The sequence below is a fragment of the Leishmania infantum genome, chromosome 29 (genome assembly GCF_000002875.2).
Source record: "Leishmania infantum JPCM5 genome chromosome 29".
Classification (NCBI taxonomy): Eukaryota; Euglenozoa; class Kinetoplastea; order Trypanosomatida; family Trypanosomatidae; genus Leishmania; species Leishmania infantum.
In genome coordinates, this window is record NC_009413.2 from 345337 (window position 1) to 369179 (window position 23843).

The 23843-nt window shown below is 53.5% G+C and overlaps 8 protein-coding genes across 8 annotated transcripts; all 8 read left to right on the top strand.

The window, feature by feature from the left end:
* Positions 1–1838: 1838 nt before the first annotated feature.
* Positions 1839–3197, top strand: LINJ_29_0970 (conserved hypothetical protein; the record flags this gene model as incomplete). The annotated part of the gene is made up of 1 exon (XM_001466578.1): positions 1839–3197. One exon carries the CDS (start codon positions 1839–1841, stop codon positions 3195–3197), a length of 1359 nt encoding a protein of 452 aa, XP_001466615.1.
* A 1063-nt stretch (positions 3198–4260) lies between these two features.
* On the top strand, positions 4261–4908 carry LINJ_29_0980 (conserved hypothetical protein; the record flags this gene model as incomplete). Its single annotated transcript, XM_001466579.1, has 1 exon — positions 4261–4908. One exon carries the CDS (start codon positions 4261–4263, stop codon positions 4906–4908), a length of 648 nt encoding a protein of 215 aa, XP_001466616.1.
* Positions 4909–5415: 507 nt separating this feature from the next.
* On the top strand, positions 5416–6348 carry LINJ_29_0990 (putative aspartic peptidase, clan AD, family A22B; the record flags this gene model as incomplete). Its single annotated transcript, XM_001466580.1, has 1 exon — positions 5416–6348. One exon carries the CDS (start codon positions 5416–5418, stop codon positions 6346–6348), a length of 933 nt encoding a protein of 310 aa, XP_001466617.1.
* A 577-nt stretch (positions 6349–6925) lies between these two features.
* Positions 6926–8434, top strand: LINJ_29_1000 (conserved hypothetical protein; the record flags this gene model as incomplete). The annotated part of the gene is made up of 1 exon (XM_001466581.1): positions 6926–8434. The coding sequence occupies one exon, from the start codon at positions 6926–6928 to the stop codon at positions 8432–8434; it is 1509 nt and encodes a 502-aa protein (XP_001466618.1).
* A 2018-nt stretch (positions 8435–10452) lies between these two features.
* On the top strand, positions 10453–12615 carry LINJ_29_1010 (ABC transporter-like protein; the record flags this gene model as incomplete). Its single annotated transcript, XM_001466582.1, has 1 exon — positions 10453–12615. One exon carries the CDS (start codon positions 10453–10455, stop codon positions 12613–12615), a length of 2163 nt encoding a protein of 720 aa, XP_001466619.1.
* A 545-nt stretch (positions 12616–13160) lies between these two features.
* LINJ_29_1020 (putative A-1 protein) lies at positions 13161–13688 on the top strand (the record flags this gene model as incomplete). The annotated part of the gene is made up of 1 exon (XM_001466583.1): positions 13161–13688. The coding sequence occupies one exon, from the start codon at positions 13161–13163 to the stop codon at positions 13686–13688; it is 528 nt and encodes a 175-aa protein (XP_001466620.1).
* Positions 13689–14967: 1279 nt separating this feature from the next.
* Positions 14968–17241, top strand: LINJ_29_1030 (conserved hypothetical protein; the record flags this gene model as incomplete). Its single annotated transcript, XM_001466584.1, has 1 exon — positions 14968–17241. The coding sequence occupies one exon, from the start codon at positions 14968–14970 to the stop codon at positions 17239–17241; it is 2274 nt and encodes a 757-aa protein (XP_001466621.1).
* Positions 17242–19697: 2456 nt separating this feature from the next.
* LINJ_29_1040 (conserved hypothetical protein) lies at positions 19698–21422 on the top strand (the record flags this gene model as incomplete). The annotated part of the gene is made up of 1 exon (XM_001466585.1): positions 19698–21422. One exon carries the CDS (start codon positions 19698–19700, stop codon positions 21420–21422), a length of 1725 nt encoding a protein of 574 aa, XP_001466622.1.
* Positions 21423–23843: the final 2421 nt, after the last annotated feature.

Consider the following 23843-nt stretch of genomic DNA (forward strand, 5'->3'; position numbering starts at 1 on the left):
TTCAGAAGTGGGCGCTTATAAAGAACAATATTTTTTGTTCGAAGAGTAATCAAAGGCGGATAGTGAGAAGAAGGGAGTGACATTTTTGTCACAGTGAGGATGTGTTTCACAGGCCTCCGTTGCGGTTCAAGAAGAGTGTGGGAGACACACTATTACAAAAACATAAGTTAGGTTAAGGAAGAAGCAAACGGAGGGTTGTGTTTTTCGTTTCCAAATACCGATTTTTAACCTCACGACACAATGAGGAGGGGGGGGAGGGCACCTAAGCATGGTGTCCAGGGTCCGTTACACCCCGCGTTGTGTGTGAGGAAGGCAAGCACCCCCTGTCCCCTGCCAATGCCGAACAACCTCTGGTGGTGGCAGGGCCAAGCAGCTGTGACGTAGGGGTGGACAGGGCGATGTGTCGCTGCTGATGTCGGCGGTCAGGTCGTGGATGGCGTTGCGCCGGAGCGGCCTGCGGCAGTGAACGCACTTGCGCCATCCATCTGGTGGGCATGGTGTCGCCGCAGCTGGAGCGCATCCCCGCCCCGCGCCTCACACTGCCTGCTGGCGGGGGGAGCCTGAGCTACCCCGAGGGACGCACGAGGTGGGGACCGGCGCAATGTGAGCCGCTGTGAGGCGGCCTCCGCTTCGCAGGCCGGTAGTGTTTTGAGGCAGAGGCCATGCTCGGATGACGGAGTCGGCGCATTGCTGTAGAGCGTGTGCACGACTGCTTTGCGCCACGCGATGGGGGCCTGCGACATGCCGGGTGGAGTGTTGTCGAGCTCACGTTGCGTGGCGGAAAGTGGGATCGCAGATCTTTGCGAAAGGCGTTGCACTGTCTGAAGGAGGTTGTGAAGAGTTTTAAGGTGGTTGTTCGCATGGGTGGTGTCGTGGTGGAGTGAGACGTAGACTTGCTGTGTGTGTGCAAGCGATCTGGTTAGGAAAAGGTTGGAACTGTTGTGCTTTTTATATGTTTTTTTTTTTTGCTTTCGAAAATGCGGTGTCTTTTTTCAGCACGGTTTTTTTTCGTTGCACTTTTGGCCGAGTGGGGGCTTTGTTGTGTAGCTGATCACATGGTAGTCTTAGAGCTGTGTTGAACATCGCTGACTTTCTTGTTTTACGAAGCACCCAGAAAGATGTTTTTTGGAAGACTTCTTTAAGTGGGGTTTTTATCACTGGTGTTCTTGGGCACGAGAGATTCTCAACGGTGTGCTGAGCATGTGTGAAGAGCAGCTGGCAAAGGCGAATTGGGTAGTTGCTGGGCGAGTGATAAACGGAGAGCGCATGGATGCTGGCAGGCGCTTTCCGACGATGAGGAAAGGGGTATGGAAGAGTGACTCGAGCTGTAAGAGGACTTCGGACCTGCTAAGCGGGGACGGTGGTAGAGAAAATTTCTAGTGGAGTACGGCGGGCTCTATCATGTACGCCATCGTGTGGTGTATTTCGGCTATTGTGTGACATGGGGTGGAGCCTTTGCGGGCGCGAGGTGTGGTCGGGTCGAGTAGCAGCTTTGAGGCATGCTGCTTACTTGAATCTGTGACGTACAGTTTCGATTATCGTTTACGAAGTAGTTTGTACGGCTTAGAGTCGAGGAATGTGCTCACCTCAGTATGTAAAAACAGGCAAAAAACAAGCAATTTTGACAGCTTCCGCATTCGGCAGTATGGAGGCGTACAGCGACGATACGTTATGCATTGTGTGCTGACAGGATTACCTCTGACCTCTGATGTAACTTGTGACCTCTTTTTCAATCATCACATTTTTTCTTTTCGACTCCTGTTCTTTCAACTGCGGTGGAAACAGTAGCTGAGAATTCGAGTCCAGGGAACCCTCACTGCACATTCTGAAAAAGAAAAATGGCGGCCCTCGCGAGCTGCGGGTTCGGGACGGTAAGAGAGTTGCTCAAGCGAATAGTGCTAGGTCAGGCTCTTGCATTCCTCAACTCCCTCACCGGCGTCTCTACCACGAAGCTCGTTAACAGCAACGCAAGCTATCCTGTGCTTCAGTCTATCACAGCATACGCATTTATTTTCGCGTTCTATCTTCCAGCTTTTCTCTTTATAATATACAAGCACCGCGCTCAAAGATTTTCAAACTTTAGGTTTTTAAATCGTTGGTGGAAGTACGCCATCTTGGCTGTAATTGACCTTGAGGCCAACTACGTCGTAGTACTTGCCTATCAGTACACGAACATGATTTCCGTTCAGCTGCTCAACTGCTTTACGGTACCATGCGTTATGGTTATGAGCTTTTTTGTGTTGCGAATGAAATTTGCCGTCACTCACGTTGTTGGTGGGGTGATCGCGATCGGCGGACTGGTGTTTCTAATCGCGCTTGACGCTGATGGACTTTCTCGCAGCGAGCGCGGGAGTCAGGAAGTTCTCGGGGACATCTTGTGCTTGATTTCAAGCTCTTTGTATGCGACAAGCAACGTGTTGACAGAATGGTTCGTGAAACCATCAAAACCAGCCTTCATCTTCAACTGCTGCGGTGGAAACGGGAGTGGTGAAGCAAAGGATGAAGTCACACAGGCATCACCCTCGACCGACATTCAGGAGCCCTCTAGCATATTTCCAGAGGAAGGGGAGATATACGCGGCAGAGGATCACACGAAAGTCCCCGTTTTCATTCCGGTTGTCGAGAACCTGGCAATGATGTCGTCGTTCGCCTTGCTTTTCTCAACGATACAATTCTTTGCAGTGGAGTGGAAAATGTTCAAGCCCAATCGCAGCTCCTGGACAGGACAAGACTGGCTGTTTCAGATGGTGTTTGGTGTCACAATGTTGCTGGTTTACACCGCCATGCCGATAATCTTCATCATTTCTAGCGCGGCTTTCGCCAATATATCCTTGCTGACTGCTAACATCTACGCCATTATCTGGAATGTCACCATTTTCAAGATATATCCCACTAAACTGTTTTTTGTTTCGTATGTCATTATTGCCGTCGGCATCTTGTTGTACAATCTGACGGACATTGTAAGAATCCCGTTCTGCGCCCGCTGGAATTACCCTTGTGGTGATCCGTTCAAGGAAAATGGAAACGAGACGGAAACAGATGCAGAAGAACAGGTGCATGAAGCAGCCGAAGGGCTTCCCCAGCGCGAAGCAGGGAGCCCCTCGAAAGAGTCTGGTGGTGGAAAGCAGGGTGACGCCACGGCAAAATCGACATGCGGTGTCAGTACCCAACTACATGAGCAGCAACGCGAGCATTGAATTTCCTTTTTTCGTACTGCTTAATCTTAGCAGCAGAGTTCGCAGTAAGGCATCGTACTAAGAACACTGATGAGGGAAAAAAGTTAGTAAGGGCATTGGCATATTGTGCGACAGCTACTGAGTGTGTGCGGAGCGGGAGGAAAAGCACCTCTCTCGCTTGCGTTTCGAAAGGAGAATTCACCAGCGGGAACATGCGTGACGAGGGGAGGGCATAGCACCTAGAACCTAGTATTTGAATGCACTTCTTTTCTTGTCATCCCCGTAACTCTCAATCGATGTCTTCCGTCTTTTTTTTCTACTAGCATCTGTTTCCAACCATTTTCCATCTTTTCGCCTTGCCGGTGCTGATTTTACGATGCGGACAGTCGACAAGCCTGTTTTTTTTGTTATCGGGTCTACTGGGAGTGGCAAGTCGAGGGTGGCGATTTACCTTGCTCAAGAATTGAGGCGAGTTCACAACTACAAAGATGTTGTCATTATCAACTGTGATGTTTATCAATGCTACACTGATCTTCCAATTTTGACTAACAAGCCCTCAGCGACGGATCTTGGCGGAGTGACCCACCTTTGCTTAGGGCTCCTCAGCAGCGACGGATCTGTTATATGTGACAACAACGGTGGCTCCGTGGAACAACGCGAGTTCTGCCACGAGGCGCAGATACAGTTGACAGGCAATGCCTCTTTCAATGTTCACTCGTACGAACGCATAGTGACGTCCTTTATAAATGGTTTCTTCCAGCGACACGCAGATGGAGCTGTAATCATTTGTGGTGGGACCTGCTACTACGCTCAAGCTCTACTCTTCGCTGACTCGCTAGTATACGATCGTGAACAACACGCTCTATGCTCTTATACTGATTCAGACGCAGAGGACGGCTTGTGGGAACGCCTGAACGCGGTTGATGCGGAGGTAGCGCTGCGATATCACCCCAATGATCGCCGTCGAATCAAGCGGCTACTTGAGATCTATGATTCCACGGGGCAAGCACCATCAGCCATCTTCGATTCCCAGGCATCAAAGCTGCGATTTGATAGCAACGCGCTCTTTATTGTGTGGGTCCGAATGGAGCGTGAGGTTTTGGACGACTTTCTGAACAGGCGCGTTGACTTGATGCTTCAGCGCGGGATGTTGGGCGAGGTCAAAGCATTTTGGCTGAAAAACGGTAGGAAGCTCCCGCATAATAGTCTCTCCGGGGCGATTGGATGCAAAGAGTTTTCCCAGTTCTTTACTAGCGATAATCCGTCACTAATCTCGAGCAGCGATTGTGAGAACGCAGTCGCACAAATCAAGTCGAATACTCGCCGGTACGCCCGACAGCAGGAGCGATGGATTCAAAACCGCCTTCTTCCACTTTTGCACTCTTCTTCCTTGAAAGAGGCACCGACTCACTTTGTGCAGCTATGGGTACAGGAGGGCGTGGACGCTCTGCCTTCTGTTCAAAGGACTTTGGATACTTTTTTAGGGACATCCCCGGTGCAGCCTCTCGCAGAATCGCTGTTTCCATTAAAGCAGCAGCTGGCTTCTCGCGAGCCAGTTTCACAAAAGGAGTGCAAAATATGCAAGATTCTGGTCTACGGTCGCGGTCAGATGGTGATACATCTCAAGTCGAAGCGTCACCGAGGTTCTCTAAGACGTTTGGCACTGGAAAAGGAGCACAGAGAGAAGTACGGGCGCGAGCTGCCACCCCCAAAGAGGAAGCGGAACAGTTGAGGCTTTCTATGGCCATGCCAGGATCGGGTGTGAAGCAGTCATACCAGGCACTGCTATGCATCGAAGACAAAACCAAGTAGCTAGGCGGCAAATAAAAAAAAATGGCAGCTAGATAGCAGAGGGCAGTGGCTTGCTCTCTCGTTTTCATACCAGCAGCATTGCAGCCGCAGTGGCTGTGCATGCTGCCTTGAAAGCGATCAGGGCTGGAGCGATTGAACGTTTTTCAGCCCTCGAAAATGAGCCTGCCGTTGTGGCAAGGTGCACGAGTCACACATCCGTAGTTTCACTTCACATTGCATTCACTTTTCCCTTTTTTTTCTTGGCACTTGCTTGCGTTCGTTTCCCTGAGATTCTCTCAGCCTTCTTTATGCGGTGCTCTGCATTCCTTGCACTCAGTCCTTCATTTTTTTGCGAGGCGCAATGCCGCAGGTTTACATCGCTCTCACTTTTTTGGCTACGTGCGCCATCACCGCAGTGGCGGTAGGGGCGCTTCGGTGCAGGAAGGTGATGATGAAAGGGAAATCTGACATCGCACTCCAAACAGACGAGGCGCTGTCAATGCCTTTGAATGGCTCTGTCATGCTGTTTTCGTTGTACGTTTCCTTGCGCTTTATTCCGAAGGAATACTTCAACATCCTGATTTCCTTCTATCTTAGCTTGATTAGCGTCTTCGCTCTTCACATGCTCGTGAAAGGGTATATCAAGCCCAATATTGTCACCGGACTGATCTGCGTAGGAACCGGGTGCGCCAGCTTTTTTGCTCAGAACTGGATCGCAAGCAACATACTGGCCTTTTCTATCGCCGTCACAGCTCTTGAAAGGTTTCCTGTGAATGGGTTCACGACCTCTTTCATTCTGCTGATTGGCCTCTTCTTCTACGACATTTTCTGGGTTTTTGGGTCGGACGTCATGCTGATGGTGGCGACCGGCATTGACGGACCAATAAAACTCGTGTTTCCTCAGACGATCTTTGGCGACTGCTCCAAGAAAAGCCTCCTTGGACTCGGTGACATCATTGTGCCTGGCCTTTTTATATGCCAAACGCTGGTGTTCTCGAAGGACTATGTGAGGAGGGGAAGCCTGTACTTTGCCACGTCGATGGTCGCGTACACTCTGAGTCTTGTGAACACTATGGCTGTTATGCTGATTTTCCAACATGGCCAGCCAGCGCTCCTCTTCATCGTACCATGGCTTCTCGTCACATTCTCTGCTGTCGCCGTGTACAACGGGGATGTCAAGGCGGCATGGAGCTTTGATATACTTAGTGTCTTCACAACCTCTTCAGAGAAGCCAGCGCGGGGTGAGCCGCATGCAGAACAGGAGGTATCCCTCTCCGCGTTTGTCTGCGAAGCTGTTTTGGATCTTTTCGGATTCGCAAAGGAGGAGGCGCCGGCGGAGAGCGAGACGGCGGAGGAGTCGAAGAAGAAGAAGGAGGCGTAGGAATGAGGAGACAGAATGTCGACGCGCGATGGATCACCTCCGCACGCGTGGTGCCCATTCCTCCATCCGTTTTTTTTTTGCACATGGGCGCAGCTAACTGAACAAAAGGAGCGAAATCGTGTCGATACCAAACTAGAAGCCTGTCCGCAATGGCACTGAGGGGCTGGGATATTTCCACGGTTTGGCGAGCGCACGAGAATCAGACATAGACAACTACGAACACACGCGGCGTAGCCCTGGAACGAGCACCTGCTTCAGTGCCCTTCATAAGGCAGCTGAACTGCCGAGCACGACTCGCTGCTTCTGCCTTTTCCTTACACCATCTTGATTAAGAGGCCCTTTCCATTATATGTTGACTCTCGCCCTCGCCCAATGGTGCAGCTTTGATCGTGACCGCTAGATAACATACACACAAAGGAAAAACACATTACACTCTCAAAATTCTGATCATAGTCACATACTTCCTCTTTTTTTACACATCGTATTCGCACCCATCGCGATTCTGCACCACTGCTGCCTCATTTGCTTGGACTTTTCTCATCAGCAAGACTTCTGCTGGATAGCGGGTGGCGGGCAAATGCTGCGGAATACCCTTGTACGCCGCGCCAATGCGCAGGTGGCAAAGTCGACAGCGAAGGTGTCTAGCGCGTCCGCCCAGCGAGTCGCGAAGAAGCCACCATCAAAGGTGAAGTACTACATGGGTATCGCCTACGAGGGCCTGCGCCACGTGTATCATGGGTTTCGGCTTTTCTTCATCAACACACGCTTGGCCTGGAAGTACTCGCGTCAGCTGAAGAAAGGTGTCGCTCTCACGAGACGCGAGCGACTTCTCTTGGAGAGCTCAACTAAGGATCTATTGCGGCTGGTGCCGTTTAGCTTCTTCATTGTGGTTCCTTTTGCCGAACTTCTTTTGCCGGTCGCGTTAAAGATGTTTCCTGGGCTTATTCCGTCGACCTTCGAGTCGGAGTCCCAGGGGCGCAACCGCCTGTACGGCGACGCGATGAAGACACTGCGTGCTCGTCAGCGCGCGATGGACTACCTGTCTGCCACAGCGTTGGCCACGTTTGACAAGGAGCAGCAGGAGGTGATCCGACGTGCCGTTATGGGCGACTCAATCGCCCCCAAAGACATCCGTCTGGTGGCGCCGTACTTTGGCCGTGATGGGCCGTTTAGTGTATTCAAGGTTCCGGACAACATCGTAGTTGGTCTCGGTCGGTCTGTTGGGGTCTACAAATGGTATCACTCCCTCCTCCCCACACGCGTGTTGTCTCCTATTATGCGGCGCTCGATCATCCGCCGATACCACGAGGCTCGCGAGGATGACCGGCTCATCCGCCTGGAGGGGCTTGACGGCATGAACAACGACGAGCTTGTCAAGGCCAACCAAACACGCGGCATGCGGTGGACAGAGGGAACTGAGACGCTCCGAGTACAGCTGGAGTGGTGGAACTCTCTGGCGCAGGATGACAGTGTTCCATACAACACGCTCTGGTGGATCAAGCCGACTCGGTATAGCATTCGTAAGTCCATGAACAACTTGCCAGTCGAGCAGCGGCGGCAGCTTTTAGGTATCCAGAATCTGCCAGAGACGGTTCGTGCGAGTCTCGAAACGTTATGTGAGACTGTCGACACGATGTCTTCCATTAGCGACGAGCCAAACAGCGCAGACAAGCTTGTAGAGAAGATTGAAAAGATCACCTCTTCTGCTGAGAAGAGCGACTCTGACATTGGCTTCGAGGGTCTTCAGGAAGCCGTCGGGGCCTACCTGACGGAAGAAAACGTGAAGAGGATGTTCGAAAAGTTGAGCAAGAAGAAGCTTCCTGAGGAGAGCGTGGTGGTCTCGGATGTCATCGAGTGCATCGGTCAAGAGACGCACAACTCTAGCCACGTTGTGTCGACAGTGTTTGACGCATTCGACTACGGCGCCGGCTCAAAGCCCATCACTGAGAAGGCTCTTTTGGGTATCGGCGCACGTTGCCGAAAGGCTGTGAGGCCGCCGCCCGCGCCGAAGGCAGCAGAGGAAAAACCAAAGAGTACATCCACGGAGGAAAAGTCCATAGAGGCGGCACCGCCTGGCAAGAGGTGATTACATGCACGCACTATCCTTGGAGGAATCACCTATATTAAGCAAAAGAACAAGAACGAATAAAAGCACCATCTGCTGCTTCTCTTCGCTTTGTTGTCTTTTAGCTCCTCTACCAAATGGCTACCGCATCACACCAGCTCGACCCACTTAATCTCATGTGATAACATATCGGTGTGCTCTTTCGTGCGCTCTTTTCGTAGAGCCCCTTCTCCCCTCTCAGCCGCAGTAAGATAAACGGGGAAAGGCCGAAGACTGGGAATTCAAAAGACTTTGTTACTTTGCTGTGCTCCTCTTTTCTCGCCCTTCTTTTTTCGCTATTGCTCCTTTTGCGTCACCCATGCCTTGCTTCCCCCTTTCCTCCTTTCCTTTGCTGTCTATAGTTGTGGATGACATTGATGTGATTGCTGTGATGTGTGCTTGTGTCTGTGAATACTTACGAGAGCGTCATGTATACACTCCGTCCAACACACCTTTTCTTTTTTTCTTCGAGAGGGAGAGGGAAGAGTCCGAGCACGTGCCCGCGCGCACCGTGGCGCCGCTCGATTTTGTGTTTTTGTGTACGCGACGTCTGCGGTTCTGGGAGCCACAGACAGCGTGTCGGGCGAGAACAGGGTGACTGTCAGCTGTCGTAAGGGAGTGCTGCGAACTATCTATGTCGGTTGCACAGCTGTGGTGTTTCTTGAATGCGACAGCGGTGAGGAGGTTTCACTTTTGCAGTCCCTACAAGCATGCCTTGCTGCCCGTCGCGCGTCCAGAAGAAAAAGGCGCTTTGCGCGCTGCAGCATCTTCCCTCTTGCTCTACCTCTTTCCCTCTTCAAGCCGAAGCTCGGCGGAATGAGAGCGTTGCGCTTGCTGCTGTTGCGTTGCCATTGCCGCCAGATGTGTGGCCCCCCTTTTCGGCCCTCTTTGTGCTCATTCACCTCCCCCTTCGCGACGGTTGTCGACTGAGTCTGAGCGGACTTGAGCAGCGGTGCCGAAACGGAGACGCGCTCGGAAACTGTGCTGACGGTGAAGTATCTCGGCACGACGTGTGGTGAATGCATGTGTGATGCCACCACTCCTTGGCCTACCGTTTTCATCCTTGCTTGCGTTGTGCCTTGGCTTCACTACGCTGCACGTCGCGTACACGTCGCAACCGTCATGAGACGTCTTCTTTCGCACTCTTCTTTGAGAAATAGATGATGAGGAATGAGGATTTTGAATTGCGACCACTCCTCTCTACAGCCTTATCTTCTTTTCTGGCGCCTTCTTTGACGTGCTGGGGGAAGGCTATGGAGCTCATCCCCTCAACCCCTCTCCTAAACCCCCTTTCTCACTTTCACTATAAACGCAGTGTTTTGGGTTGCTTTGTGCTGGGTGAGCCTCAGAACATAGCAAGGAAAAAAGAGCAGAGATCGAGTGCAGCGCCTCGCTTCTGCTCTCAAGTGCGCGTGTCTTCCCACCTCATCCTTCGTCCTTGCTGTTGCTCTCCGTTTCTGCGCTCCTATGGGCAGCTGTAAAGCTATCTTGCCCCTTCTTCTGTCGCTTTGGTCGAGGTGGAAAGGAGAACGACAGAGAGAGGGACGATGCACAAAGGAGCAGAGGGCGCCGCACAGAAGGCGCGACAAAGAGCACCGTCTTTCATTGGCGTGCCGCCTGGTGCGCATCATGTTGCGTGTTTCACTTTAACATATCTCTTTGTATTTACAAACAACAAACGAGCTTTGATGAAACTACCGCGTTGCCTTGTCGGCTGTCTACAGGATGAGACTCTCACGGATGGCACACGTTACAGCTGAGGCGCGGCGAAAGAGGTATGTTTCTCCGATTTGTTTCTTGGCTGTAGGTAAACCGCTGCGCGCTGCCGTACTTATGCGTCAATGAGTGACGCGGAAGTCATTCCAAACACTTCCGTGGCAGGTGCTTGTTTATTTTCTTTGGCTGCAAGGAGAGTTAGTGGCAGCATACTAGCATGCTTTCATTCAGATCGCTTCCCTCTTTTGTCCTCTCTCCCCAGTCCGATTCGCGCATATTCTTGAATGATTTTCGAAAGCACGCCGTTAGTGGGCAACCCCACCGCGAACTCCTACCCATCTGCCGACGGGCGATTGTATGGGCGAAACTTTAACGCCGATGACTATAACGCCGAAGTGCGAGGGCAGCGCATGAGGCAGTACTATCACTCTGTGTTTCGCTCTGACGGCATTGACGTGGCTGTGCGTAACGTCGCCGTGGTGCAGCGACCCTGGCTGCAACGCTTCTATCCCAATGGGCGTCGCGGTCGTATTTGCTGCCAGGCTGTGTCTGCCCAGTTCAGGCGAGGGAGGCTGCACGTGGTGGCCGACGTGGACGGTATTGCTGCGGCGTCGCTGATGACGGTAATAGCAGGGCGAGGTGCACAGGCGTCAGGGGATATCTGGGTCGGTGATGCGGCTGTCGACGCGCAAACTCGACTGCGCCTCATTGCCTACGTGGGGGCAGAGTCCCTCTTCGTCCCTCTCCTGTCAGTGAAGGACAATTTGTGGTTTGTGGTGCATCTCCACTGCAAGGAGCAGCGCACTTGGACGCGAGAGTTGGTGCTAGCAGCCGCCAACTTCGTCAGTCTCGATCTCGGCAAGAAAGTCGCAGACCTCTCACAGTCGGAGAAGTTCCGCTTGCAGGTGGCGCTTGAGCTCGTGCTGGACCCACCGGTGCTGTTCTTTTCATACCCTTTCGACGCCATGGGTCTGGTAGAGCAAAACGAGTGCACCCAGCTTCTCTCCCGACTCTGCGTAGACGTGACGAAAACAGTGGTGCTGAGTACGCGATCGATGCCCATGCCCCTGCACAGCGCTGCCGACACACTCCTCCTATTTGGCGCTGGGGGAGTGGTACTGTTCTCCGGGAAGTGCCAAGACGCCATATCATACTTCAACTCCCTTCGCATACCGAGGCACATACCGCAGCCGCTTTGGAAAGGAGTGCTGGGTCATGGCGCGGAAGCACAAGCTGCCGAGGAGGATCTGCGGACTTTCCACGCGCCATCGCTCCCCCCTTCGGATTCCAGCCCCTTTTCACAAAGGGGTGTGAAGGCGCCAGAGAGTCGCTTGTACTCAGTCATATGCACGCCGCCGCGACTTTCGTCGCGCGTTTTTCTGATGGACGTCCTGAATGACACGCCGCCGCCGCTCTACTGCCGTGCGGCTGAAGGGGGCAGTGCGTCAACCAGCGCCGTTGTGGAAGTGGCGACCAGCGGAGACCTGATGGACTTGGCAGTGGAGTGGGCCGAGAGTGAGTCGCAGACCATGTTCTACGCCGCCAAGTACTACGACTCATCAGTGCATGCGGCTCTCCTTTCGTCGCTGGACCCTGTCAACGCTCGAAGTGTTGCCACAACGCACACCTCGCCTCCCCCACCCCGTGCACTACCACATGGCGTCTGGCGTTTTGGTGTGCTGCTCAGGTACACGCTAAAGCAGATTCCGGCGGATGCTGAGCTGCTGTTGGGCGTTGCGTTCCTTTCCATCGGGCTGATCGTTCTCACTGTGGCAGTGCACTCGCAGCCAGAGAATCAAGGCGGCATGTACAACATCCGCGGGCTCATCTTTATAGCATTTGTGCTTGTCCTTTTTTCAAACCTTGCCGCGATCGAGAGCATGCGTGATCAACTCCGCGTTGCACTTGGCCACCGGAAGCGCAAGCTGTACGGGTCTCTGAGCTTTATCGTGTGTCTCTGCGTCCGCATTGTGCTCATCCGCAGCGTCTACTTGGCCCTCTTCCTGCCATTTGTACTATTTGTCTTGCGCTCGTCTTACTCGCTGGCCATATTGGTTGGCCTCGTCACCTGCACCCACGCTGCCTTTCAGTATTTGGTTACTCTGCTTCCCTCGCGGCGGTGGGTGACGTGGGTCTCGTACGCGTACTTTGGGTACAGCATCATTTTCTCAGGGTTTCTTCTGAACCTGCGCACACTTCCGCCTCTTCTCGGCGTTCTCAGCATCCTGCGCTGGGGATACGGTGCCGTGATCTATACTTGGCTGCATGGTAAATCATTCCAGTGCGACGGGGCCGGGAACACCTCCTACTGCTACACCGGCGACGACTATCTTGCCGTGGAGGGACTGGAAAATGAATCTGTCGCGTCTTCCGCCTTGATTCTCGCCGTTTTGGGTGCTTCCATGATGGGGCTTCTACTTGTCTTGTGGTCACTGAGGAGTGTCTAGTCCGTTTGAAGTCCCTGCCGCTGCTCTGCACGCATCGAAACATTGCACTCGAGTATACGTAAAGGGATGGAACGCCGACAAAGCGCTTGCCTTTTCAATTTGCGAATACGTGAAGCGAAACAACGCTCGCAGGCGCTTTCGACCCCCTTCCTTTTGCTTACACCAAATGACTCCTTGATGCCGTCATGCATCTGACCGCGAAACAGGGGGGGGCGATGGCGAGTGTGCCACAGGGCCATCACAATCGATGCGTGGTGTTTCGCACTTCTCCTCGCTTATCCAAGTATGCATGTTGTCCAAACCATTTGCCGTGGTGCATCCACTTCATTTTTTTTTTCGTTTTTCTCGACACCTATTCTGCTTCGCGTACTTCTTTTCTTCATAGAGGTCACTGTTACTTGTTCGTCATCTGGGATCCCCACTGCTTCTGCAAAGGCTCAAGGTTTCATTGACAAGAACCCATTGTTTCCCAGGAGGGGCGCACGCTACCCACTGTCAGAGCACTCGTTGCCCCTCCGCAGAAAAAAAAGGGCCAGCGGTGCAGAATGGACGCCGCCAGGAAACGTCACAGAGGGAACGCGTCAGAAGCGGCAGCCAGAGGTGATGAAGATGACTCGGCCGCGATCCCCGGACGTGAGGCACGGCACCAACTGCACAGCAGCAAAAGCGCCATCCCTTTCACGTCTACTCCCGAGGAAGCGTGTGGGGATGAAAGCGACTACGCTGTCCTGGTGAAACGGAGCACGGCACTGTTGGCAAAGCTCGGCCAGCGCAATGTACTCGACAACTGCGCAGCCCAAGAAACCAGCAGCACGCAAAAGGAGGCAACACAACCAATGACACTTCCGTGTAGGTTTGAGAATCACAAGTTCAGCTTGTACGGTGTTTCTTGCTCCGCTGGCTCTCTTGTTTTACCCTTTGCCACGGCTGCGTGCATACAGCCCACAGAGCTGGCTCATCGCTCCACCAAGTGCACACAAACGGAGTCATCGACCACTCTAGAAGCCCGCAAGAAGCTGCTAGCTACGGAGTTGAGTGAGCTCTACACACTGTTGCATGTCTTTTTCTCGTGATACGTTCGCGTGCTCGCGAGTTGCTTTTTTCCCCTTGCTCTTTTCTTTTCTTCACGGACATGCGCGCTGATGGAAGGTTCTGCTGTACTGCAAGCACCACTCTCTCTGCTCATTGATTTCACTGCTGCTGCTTACGGCTCAGACACTGCATCGATTCCTCGAACTCACAGTTAGCGATTCAAGCCGTGCCTGCGTGCATCCTCGCACGGCACCTGGCGTTGTTGTGCTCCTTCACCTCGGGACGCTTTCTCGAGATGTCAGGAATGTTCTTTCCAGCACACGTTAACTGGTGGTGGCTTTATAATAATATATGTATATATATATTTTGCTAGCAAGTACCGCAGATCTTACGCCCGCGCCATTGGTTCTCCTTGGACCTCTGCTCATGCTTTTCCTCTCTCGTCCCTGTCTCTTTGCCTTCTGCATCGCTGTCGTTTTTCCGCCAGGCTCTCTCTTCTGCGCGATGCCTTCGCCCTACTCAGTAGTCGTTTGTCTTCCGCTACCCTGTCGCATTTTTTTTCTTTGAAAGCTTACGACAGGAATGAAAGAGGGCGGGATGATCTAAGTAATAAAAAAGACGATAGGATGATGAGGAGTGAGTCAAGGCACTTTCCACGATTCCAATGACATGCTTCACCACACACGTATCTTTTCTTCATTTTGTTCTTCTGCTCATTTCAGATCTCGAGGAATGGAGTCATGACAAGCGTTTGCTTTTTCCCTCCACCCGCCCTCTTGATTACTCACCATGACAGGGGGATCCTTGGGTGACGGAAAAGGGGGATACGTAAGTCTACCTATTCGTGGGTAGGGTTACCCGATGGGGACCTGAAAATAACAGAATTCTCACTGATAGCTGTGCCAGCTCCAGAGGTATCGAGGTCGCGAGCAAAGGGATACCAAATCGGTGTACTCGTCCACGGCAATGGGAAACTCACCAACCAGGAAGAGTTGGAAACACATGGATCGCAATGCATCATGCCTATCTTGTGACATCGTTCTCTCTCTCCTTTTATTCTTCTCTCAGTTTCCCTTTCTCACTCAGGTCGAGGGAGCTTTCTTTTTTGCGTTTTCCTTTCTTCGTGCAGCCTAATACTTACCTTTTTTACTGTGGATTTTACTTTCCGTGCACCCTGAAGTACAAGTGGTTGGGTGTGTGCTCTGTCTTTTGGTAAAATTCGTCCTATTTCGGAGTAAGCTTCGAATACATATATATATATATTAGTTCATTTTCTTTTTGCTGCACGGACTTGTATTGTTTTCTGGAACCAGAGACACAATGAAGGCGCTGCACCTTCGTCACTACAGCGGCCAAGAGGCCGAGGAGCGCTACAAACTCGCAACCCCTCGAAACCTGCTTTCGCAACGCATGCCAACAGTTGACAGCGGCGACCCGGTGGCCAAGATAGAGGAGATCCGAAACTACGTTCACAACACAATGGAGCTGTTCGAGAGGGTTTTCGACTGCCTTGCATATGAGGAGTCCTTCCTTGTGCCGCCCATTCACAAACTTCGCCATCCCATGATCTTCTACTACGGCCACACCGCATGCTTCTATATCAATAAGCTCCGCGTGGCTGGCCTAACGGAGCGGATCAGCCCGAGGCTCGAGAATATGTGCGCCATCGGCGTCGATGAAATGAGCTGGGATGATTTGAACGAGGCGCACTACTCCTGGCCTAGCGTGGAGACGGTGTGCGAGTACCGTCGCCAGGTGCGCGACCGCATTGACCAGCTCATGTCGAGCGGCAAGTTTCCCCTCAAGATGCCGCTGACACTGGCAAACAGCACCGATAATGACGCTAACGCCTTCTGGTGGGTGATGCTGATGTGCGCCGAGCATGAGCGCATTCACTTCGAGACCGTCTCCGTGCACGTTCGCGAGTTGCCAATGAAATACATTTCTACGGTCATGTCTGACATTTGGCAGCGCTGCCCCGACGCGGGCACTCAAGCTCCAATCAACGACCTCGTGCCCATCGCGGGCGGCAAAGTACAGGTAGGCCGCATGCCGAACTCTCGTGTGTACGGCTGGGACTGCGACTACACGAATGGATGCAACATAGTGGAGGTGGCGCCGTTCAAAGCGAGCAGGTTTATCGTCTCCAACGCTGAGTTCTTCACGTTCATGAAGGCAGACGGGTACAATGTGCAGCGGTACTGGGACGAAGAGGGCTGGAAGTGGGTGCAGTGGAAGAAACCGGAGCACCCGTGGTTCTGGGTGCGTGACGAGACCCGCCAGAGCGGCTTCGCGCTGCGTCTTCAGACGCAGCTGATCGATCTCCCGTGGGACTGGCCATGCGAGCTCAACAACCTCGAGGCTCACGCCTTCTGCTCCTTCAAGAGCGAGCAGCTGGGCAAGAGGATTCGCATGCTGACCGAGGAGGAGTGGACGCTGCTGTTTGACCGGTACATCGGAAAGGATCAGCCGGAGTGGGGTGAGAAGGCGCCTGGAAACATCAACCTCGAGCACTACCAGAGCAGCTGTCCTGTCAGCAAGTTCAAGCACGGCGACCTTTATGACGTGATCGGCAACGTGTGGCAGCATTGCGAGACCCGCGTCCACCCCTACCCTGGGTATCGGGTTCATCCCTTTTATGATGACTTTTCTCTCCCGACATTCGATGGCCAGCACGCGTGCATGAAGGGTGGGACGTGGGCGAGCACCGGCAATATGGCCACCCGCGACGCCCGCTTTGCCTTTCGCCGCCACTTCTTCCAGTACATTGGCTTGCGCTACGTGGAGGGACCTGATGTACTTGAACCGCAGAGCAAGTGTGGTTGTCTTGGTCTCGATCCTGAGGTGGATGCCATTACCAACACCTGTTTCCGCGACTCTTTCCAGGGCTTGCCAAACGGCTGTGTTGCGATCGCCGAGTATGCCAGGAGGATGTTCGCGGAACATGCCACGGTGCCAGCGGTGAGAGCAATGGACATCGCATGCGGCGGCGGCCGCGTCGCATTCGAGCTAACGACGTCCTTTCAACAGGTACTTGGCGTCGACTATACGGCGCGCCGTCTGATGCCTGGCTTCGCCATTCGCGAGCGCGGCGAGTGCCAGTACAGCGTCCAGAACTCAGCCAACGGGGAGCGCACTGCCCATACTGTGAAGAGTGAGAACTTCCGGTGGGAACCGACCCTCAAGCGCGCTACCTTCTTTCAGTCCGACCCCACAAACCTGCACTCCCACCTCTCCGACTTGTCGTTGGTGGTGTGCTGGAATTGCTTGGAGCGCAGTTACCAACCAAGCGCCATTCCTGCCCACCTGCTCAGCCGTGTCGCAAAGGGCGGTCTTCTCGTGATTGGTGGCGACTACAACTGGGATAACATCAAGAAGAGCGCCGAGGACGCTGACGCGCAGGACAACACGTACTTGACTGACCCCTTGATCACGTTCAAAGGCAACTATCAAGCAGAGATCTTCCATCTGCTGGGCGGCAGTGATGCGGTAGAGCAGGTGGGCGAGGTTGTGTCCATTCCGGTGGCCTTTCCGAAGACGGAAGACACAGCCGACATCCGTGTCATGGAGCTCGCGACGTATCGCAAGAAGTAGGAGTGCGCAAAAGAGTCTCTGTAGAGGCCCGAGAAAAAGCGACGCCACGACGACACGTTGCCCAGCTTGGAATCTCCCCTTCAACCCTTTTTCTATTTTTTTTTTTCTCTTGTTTGCCCCAGCCCCCTGAAGGCAGGGGTAGGGGGACACCTAAGTGTGGTGTCCAGGGTCCGTTACACCCCGCGTTGTGTGTGAGGAAGGCAAGCACCCCCTGTCCCCTGCCAATGCCGAACAACCTCTGGTGGTGGCAGGGCCAAGCAGCTGTGACGTAGGGGTGGACAGGGCGATGTGTCGCTGCTGATGTCGGCGGTCAGGTCGTGGATGGCGTTGCGCCGGAGCGGCCTGCGGCAGTGAACGCACTTGCGCCATCCATCTGGTGGGCATGGTGTCGCCGCAGCTCGAGCGCATCCCCGCCCCGCGCCTCACACTGCCTGCTGGCGGGGGGAGCCTGAGCTACCCCGAGGGACGCACGAGGTGGGGACCGGCGCAATGTGAGCCGCTGTGAGGCGGCCTCCGCTTCGCAGGCCGGTAGTGTTTTGAGGCAGAGGCCATGCTCGGATGACGGAGTCGGCGCATTGCTGTAGAGCGTGTGCACGACTGCTTTGCGCCACGCGATGGGGGCCTGCGACATGCCGGGTGGAGTGTTGTCGAGCTCACGTTGTGGCGGAGAACGGACGCGCTCATAAAAAGTGTTGAAAATGGAGTGGGGAGGAGCGGGATGCGCCACAGCTTGACTGCAGCCACGCAGCTGCGAAGGAGAGGGAGTAAGTTCACCTTTGTCTCATGGTAGATGTGTGCAGAGTGTTGTTATGCATGCCTCGGCACGCTTCAGGCCACGCGTAGAATGGATCTTACGAAGCAAACCCGATGTCACCGAGCCGTCTTCTCTTTGCTCTGTACAACAGTGAGGAGTCGCAGCAAGGAGTGACACGGCAGTCTGAGGATCTCTCTGCGTTACGCGCGTAGCTGCTTATACATGTATATCTGTGGGATGTGTAGTTTCTGTTATCTACGCTTCCACTCCTCTGATTCGCAGAGAGAGATGTGGCCACCCAATGTGCTCAGAAGAGAGGGCTGTGCATATATGCACTCCAGGTTATCAGAAATTCAGGGTGGAGTCGTGGCTGTAGTTTCTCAAACACTCCCCGACTCTGAGAAGAGCTCAGGAGCGAATCGTGGAGCGTTCATCTTGACGCACCTTGGCTGAACGAGCATGGGCAAGGGGTGGAAAACGGAAACAAGAAAACACTCCACTTTTCGAAAACGGGGAACAAAAAACAGATGTTTAATAACGATGGTTGGACTCATGTGGTTGCATTCATGCATCTCTGAAGAGTCGAAAAGGGTGTGCTGACATACATTCTGTGTGAAACGGTAGTATGCGGATGGGCTTTCTTTCCGTAGCGCTGTGCTGCACTCCTTCCCGCGTCATATCTTTGCGCTTCGTGCTTTTTTTTCGCTTCTTTTTTTTTTCACTCTTCCTCAGCTTTCTTTCGTTTTGTGTCCTTTAACGCGAAGTGATGTAGCGCTACCGCACACACATGCACCCCTCCTTTTTTTCGTTGTCGCTGTTGTTTCTCTTTTCATTTTTTTTTTTACGAATACATGTCTTTCAGTGACCATCACTATTTCTGCACTTGGCGCTTTCTGGATGCGTGTGCGTGCAGTTCTTGTACACATGTTTCCACTTAGTATGATATATTTATCTTTTTCTGCTCCATATCGGAGAAAAAGCGAAACAAAACAATTTCTGTAACAGCAAAGAAAATACGAGGGACTTTATTCGAAAGGGGACGAGAGAAGGGAGGCAGCAACAAAAAGGAAATGCGTTGAGACAGGGACGATCCCGAGCTCGGCTCGCACAAGCTTTCCTTTCCTTTCTCTTTTGTCGGATCATTGCACCGGTCGGGGCCAGCGACAATCTGGGCTTGCACTCCCCCTCATGAAAGGAGAAAGCACGGCTGCTGCGCGGAACGACTCTCGCGCGGCACAAGCCACACTCGGCTGCTGCTGGTAGCGCACGTTGTCGCCTTCCATGCCTCAGAGCGGTGATATGCGCCCCCTTTCTTTTTGCTGCCTGATGAGCAAGAGACACTCTACTCTCCGCCTACTTTTTTTTTATAGCCTTTCACCCCACTTGATTCCTGTGTGCCTATATGAAGGTGGTCTCTACCGAAGAAAAGGCATCGCGCACAACCCCTCTTCTGCCTCGCTTCCGCGACCACCTACAGTCGCCTTTACACCTTTGGCACGCAGTCGCTTGCTGCCTTGCACCTTTGCAGGGGGCCTTCAAACGCACTTCTGTTCTCATTGATCTCTCTGTTGGGGTCTTGTCTCTGCTCTAGGAGGAGGGGGAGGGTGAGAGTAGCACCCGCAGATGCTGGGTAGTGGAGTTGACAGCCCTTTTGCTGCATTCGACAGGGCATCAGGACGCTGTGGACAAGGCTACTGTTGGAATGAAGGGTAGATATTTTACGGAATGCGCTGCTGCTGCGGCTGGCCGCTGCCTAGGTGTGTTGCCTCGCTCCAGTAACGGGCGTGCGAGTCGACCAAACTGCAGGGCTTCTCTTCTGATTACAGAAAGCCTTGCCGCCGCACGGCATTTCAGTAGTACTAGCGTCACCGACACCAGCACCGCTGCTACCCCACGAGCCCCGCAAGCGAAGAAAGCAACTGAATCCAGTCCCAAAGGGTCCACTTCCAGCGGTGAGTTGCCACCCATCATTGATACTCCCGCGCCACCACGGCCTGCGCTCTATGTCCCGCCTGAGGAGCGCGACCCGAGCGATGAATCACTCGCTTTTCTCAAACCGGGTAGCCCACTACAACATCTGACGCGCCGCAGCGAGGAGGTACAGCTCCCGGAAGGCCTTGATCGGGCTCCGTCGATTGCCGAGCGCCAACGGGCCGCCCCCATCTACATGGATGCTGATGCTGCGAGAGTGCGCAGCACAAGCGTGCACGCTGGGCATTCTCTTCTTCAATGTTCTGGGATCGACACGAGCGCGTACTACTACAGCGTTCCACAGGCACCGCCTGCTGCAGAAGGGGATGTGTCAGCGGTTGGCGCACTGGATGCATCGCACCGTAGTCGCCTGCGCACCCTCCGAGAACACGCTCCTCGCCGGGGATCGGAGTCAACACCGCTCGGCGCCGACCCCACGGCTGGCGTCTTGAGCGGTGGTGGTGTTGGTGCAGGCAGTAGCTGTAGCACCGCAAAGGAGCGAAGCATGTTCGCAGCGTCGCACGAGTTTGCTGCCGTAGAGAAGACACCAGAGGAACTGGAAGACGAGAGGCAGCGGGCGGCCCCGAAACCCACCGCCAAGCAGCTGGAGACGGACATCAAGAGGCTTGAGTACTACCAGGGCACCCCGCAGTACGATAAACTTTTCGCAGACTTCTGTTCCAAGTACAGCGCAGAGGGGACTGCGACGAAGGGCGTCAAAGGGCCCGTTTACACGGCGGAAGAGGTGGAGCGCGGCTTGGAGGGGCAGCCAATCGATTACCACCACAGTAGCACCAAGTTGCAGGCGGCACTGTTCTCTGGACCGCGTGCCTACGACCCTGTCACGTTCATGCAACAGCAAGGCGTCTTGCGCTTCCAGGGCTATGCGTTTCCGCCTACGGTGGAGCTCGGGAAATTGAAGGGAGACGGTGATGAGCTGAAGGCGCTGCACAACGCGCACAAGAGCCACCCTCTTGTTGCACAGGTGCGGCGCGGAATGAATGCGCTGGTTGGGCGCAAGGATGCGTGTGATGACTACGTGGCGATGGAGGACAAATCGAAGGAGGACACCCATCTGCTGTACCGCACCTTGGGCCTCGAGGCGGTGCAGCGGCGGCAGATGCGCTACATGCTGACTGATTTCGATTACGCAGACAGAAACACCGCGTTTCATGTCATGATGTCGTACCCGTACACGGACTGGCTCCACGTGTTTTACATGGTGCTGGTAGGCTGGTGCCTGTATCAGCTGCAGGTTCGGTGCGGCGCCTACGAGTTCTACGACGAGTATCTGGGGCTTGACCTCCGTCAAGTGCCGCGGCTGCAGAAGCCGATCCTGGCCGGCATCACCATTGTCGTCATGACCTTCTTCTTTTTCCAGCCTCTCTTGGTCGCCAGCATTGCGACAACAAGAGCGTACCGGATCGCAATGAAACGCCCCATCGGCCCTCCGTAGGGCGGCTTCCTTCGAATTGACGCTCTTACCTCTGTGTGTCTGTGCGTGATGAGGAGGCGACAGATCGAAGAGGTGGTACTCGGCGCACGCGTACTTACGTGCTTCGCTTTTCGTATCACCTCGCGCTTTACAGCGCGCGTGTTTCCGACGGATTCACGACTTCGCGCCGCTGCTCGTGTTGGTCTAGAGCGAGACGGAGACCGACTTTTGTATTTCGTTGGAAAAGTCGAACGCGAGGTGCCGATGAAGAGGCGTTGGTTGTCTTTTTGAAGTTGCTTTCCATACCCTCTTCAAAAAAAAAAGGAAATCAGGAACACAGACTCAAGACAAGGTGCGCCCTTGATGAAGGGAAAAGGGTGCCGTGTGCCATGCAGGCGCAGGGGATGTGTATTCCCTGTGTGAGCTACGCTGCTCCTCGACGGCACTCAATACCAGTCTTCCACACACTAGAGAGTGAACCCTCAGGGCACTCAAACCCTCTCCGCCCATTTGGGAATGGAAACTGAAGAGTCCTATTTCCACTGCTGGTTTCGGTTTGCTGCGATTGGTGCTGGCTTGTTTTTCTTTCTCATCTCTTCTCATATCCTTTTCCTTGCACGTTTCTCTCCCCGTAATGACCATTATACGGCGCTTCGCTCTCTCTCCTCTACTGGGCTGCTGCTTCACACTTCTTCCCGCCTTTCACGTTGGCCACACAAACGCAGTCTTCCCTTTTTTATTCCATTCTTTTTGTCCCGTCTGCTTACTCCTTCCCTCTTCCCTTCTCCAGGTTTCACTAGCGACACACATCTTGTTTGAGAGTGTGTGTGCGTGTGTGCCTACGCGCGTTCCCCATTGCCTCTGAGCGCGTAAAAAAAAGTTTGCGATTATCATCAAACGCTCCGTTCGCCCCCTCCCCCCAACGTTTCCTCGAAAGACTAACAAAACATAGAAAATAGACGACGATAGGAGAAGTTCGCCGTTTTGCTGTCACCCGCGTTACGTCCAACAGCGACCTGCAACCACCTCGGATATGTAAGCACTATATAACCATATTTGTGAGACTGTACTTCATTGCGCTCTTTTCCTCTCTGGTTTCCTTTTCTCGCCTGCTACGCGTTTCTTGTATGTGTTGTGTTGGATGAGGACAAATTAATGCTTTTTGACAAAAAAGTTTATCGTGTGTCTCTCTTTCTCGTGCTGAGGAGCAAACAGTAGAGGAAGGAGAGAGAGGCACGATACGTAAGCAGATCGCATCTCTCTCTCTCTGTGTGCGTGTGTACATTTCTCCTCCACTCCTTCTGTCTTCCTCTGTCCTCGCTGTCGCCGCCAACAAATTTGGTCGCACTCCTTTTCGCGGATTTTCGTTCTTTCTGTCTCTTCCCTCCTCCCATTCAAGCCTTCTCTCTTACACACGACGTCAACGCTTTCTTTGTCGTCTACCCTCGCCATGTTCATCCCTCTCCAAATCCTTTTCTCTTTCTGACTTCTCCGTTGTCTGCCTCCTTTTCCGGGCGGCTCTTCGCTCTGGCCTTCCTCGTCGCCCTGTGCCTTCTACTGAACGCACCAGCTTTCCCCCTTTTTTTCTCCTTGGCTGTGTACGTGTGTGTGTGTGTGTGTGTATTCTACGCTGCCCGAGCAGCTGAGGAGCGCAGAGAGATCAATACAATACTTCTCCCCCAAAACGAATATATATCGCCATTTTCGCGCTTGGGCTCTTCTTGTTGCGGTTCTCTGCCGTCTTTGAGACACTCCGTTTCACTTTTGCGTACCTTCTTTTGTTTTGTCTCTCTGCCGTCGTTGCGACTTTTCTGGCCATCGGTGTGTCGGTGAATGTGTCTGGGTAGGTGGCGTTTTTCCTTCTTTCCTCTCTCATCTTTGAGTGAGTGTGCTTGTGTGTGCGCGCTTTTCCTCTCCGTCCTCGCTGTCTCCTGTGTCGCGTCGTCCTTGCTGATTCTGTGGAGTACATGCTTTGTACTTGGACCAGAGCAGCAAGCGCAGCGGCAACAAACGTTTCCGCTCTTTTTCCGTTCCTCCTTTAGGGGTTTTTGTTTTCCTCTTGGGCTGCTTCGCCGCTCTCCTTCCACATTTATTGAACCTTGGCTCGGCTGCTCCTCATTCTCCTTTCCCCCCTTTCACCTTTCCCCTCTATCATTGCTCATCGGCGTTCTTCGCCCTCTTCGTATACGTGTACGTGTGTGTGTGTGTGTCCTCGCATATCCGATTCCGTTTTGGGAACGCTGCCGCCGCTGGCTCTTTGATCGTGGAATTCCTCACTCCTCCATTTTCTTGCTTTCCCCCTGACCAGCTTCTCTGCGGTGTGGTACTCTCGTTGCAAAGGGCATACCACACACAAACGGAGTCGCGGCGCACGCCGACCACAGAATCTATATATATATATATGTACATAGCGTCCCTGCCGCTGACGTTTCAGAAGGCGCG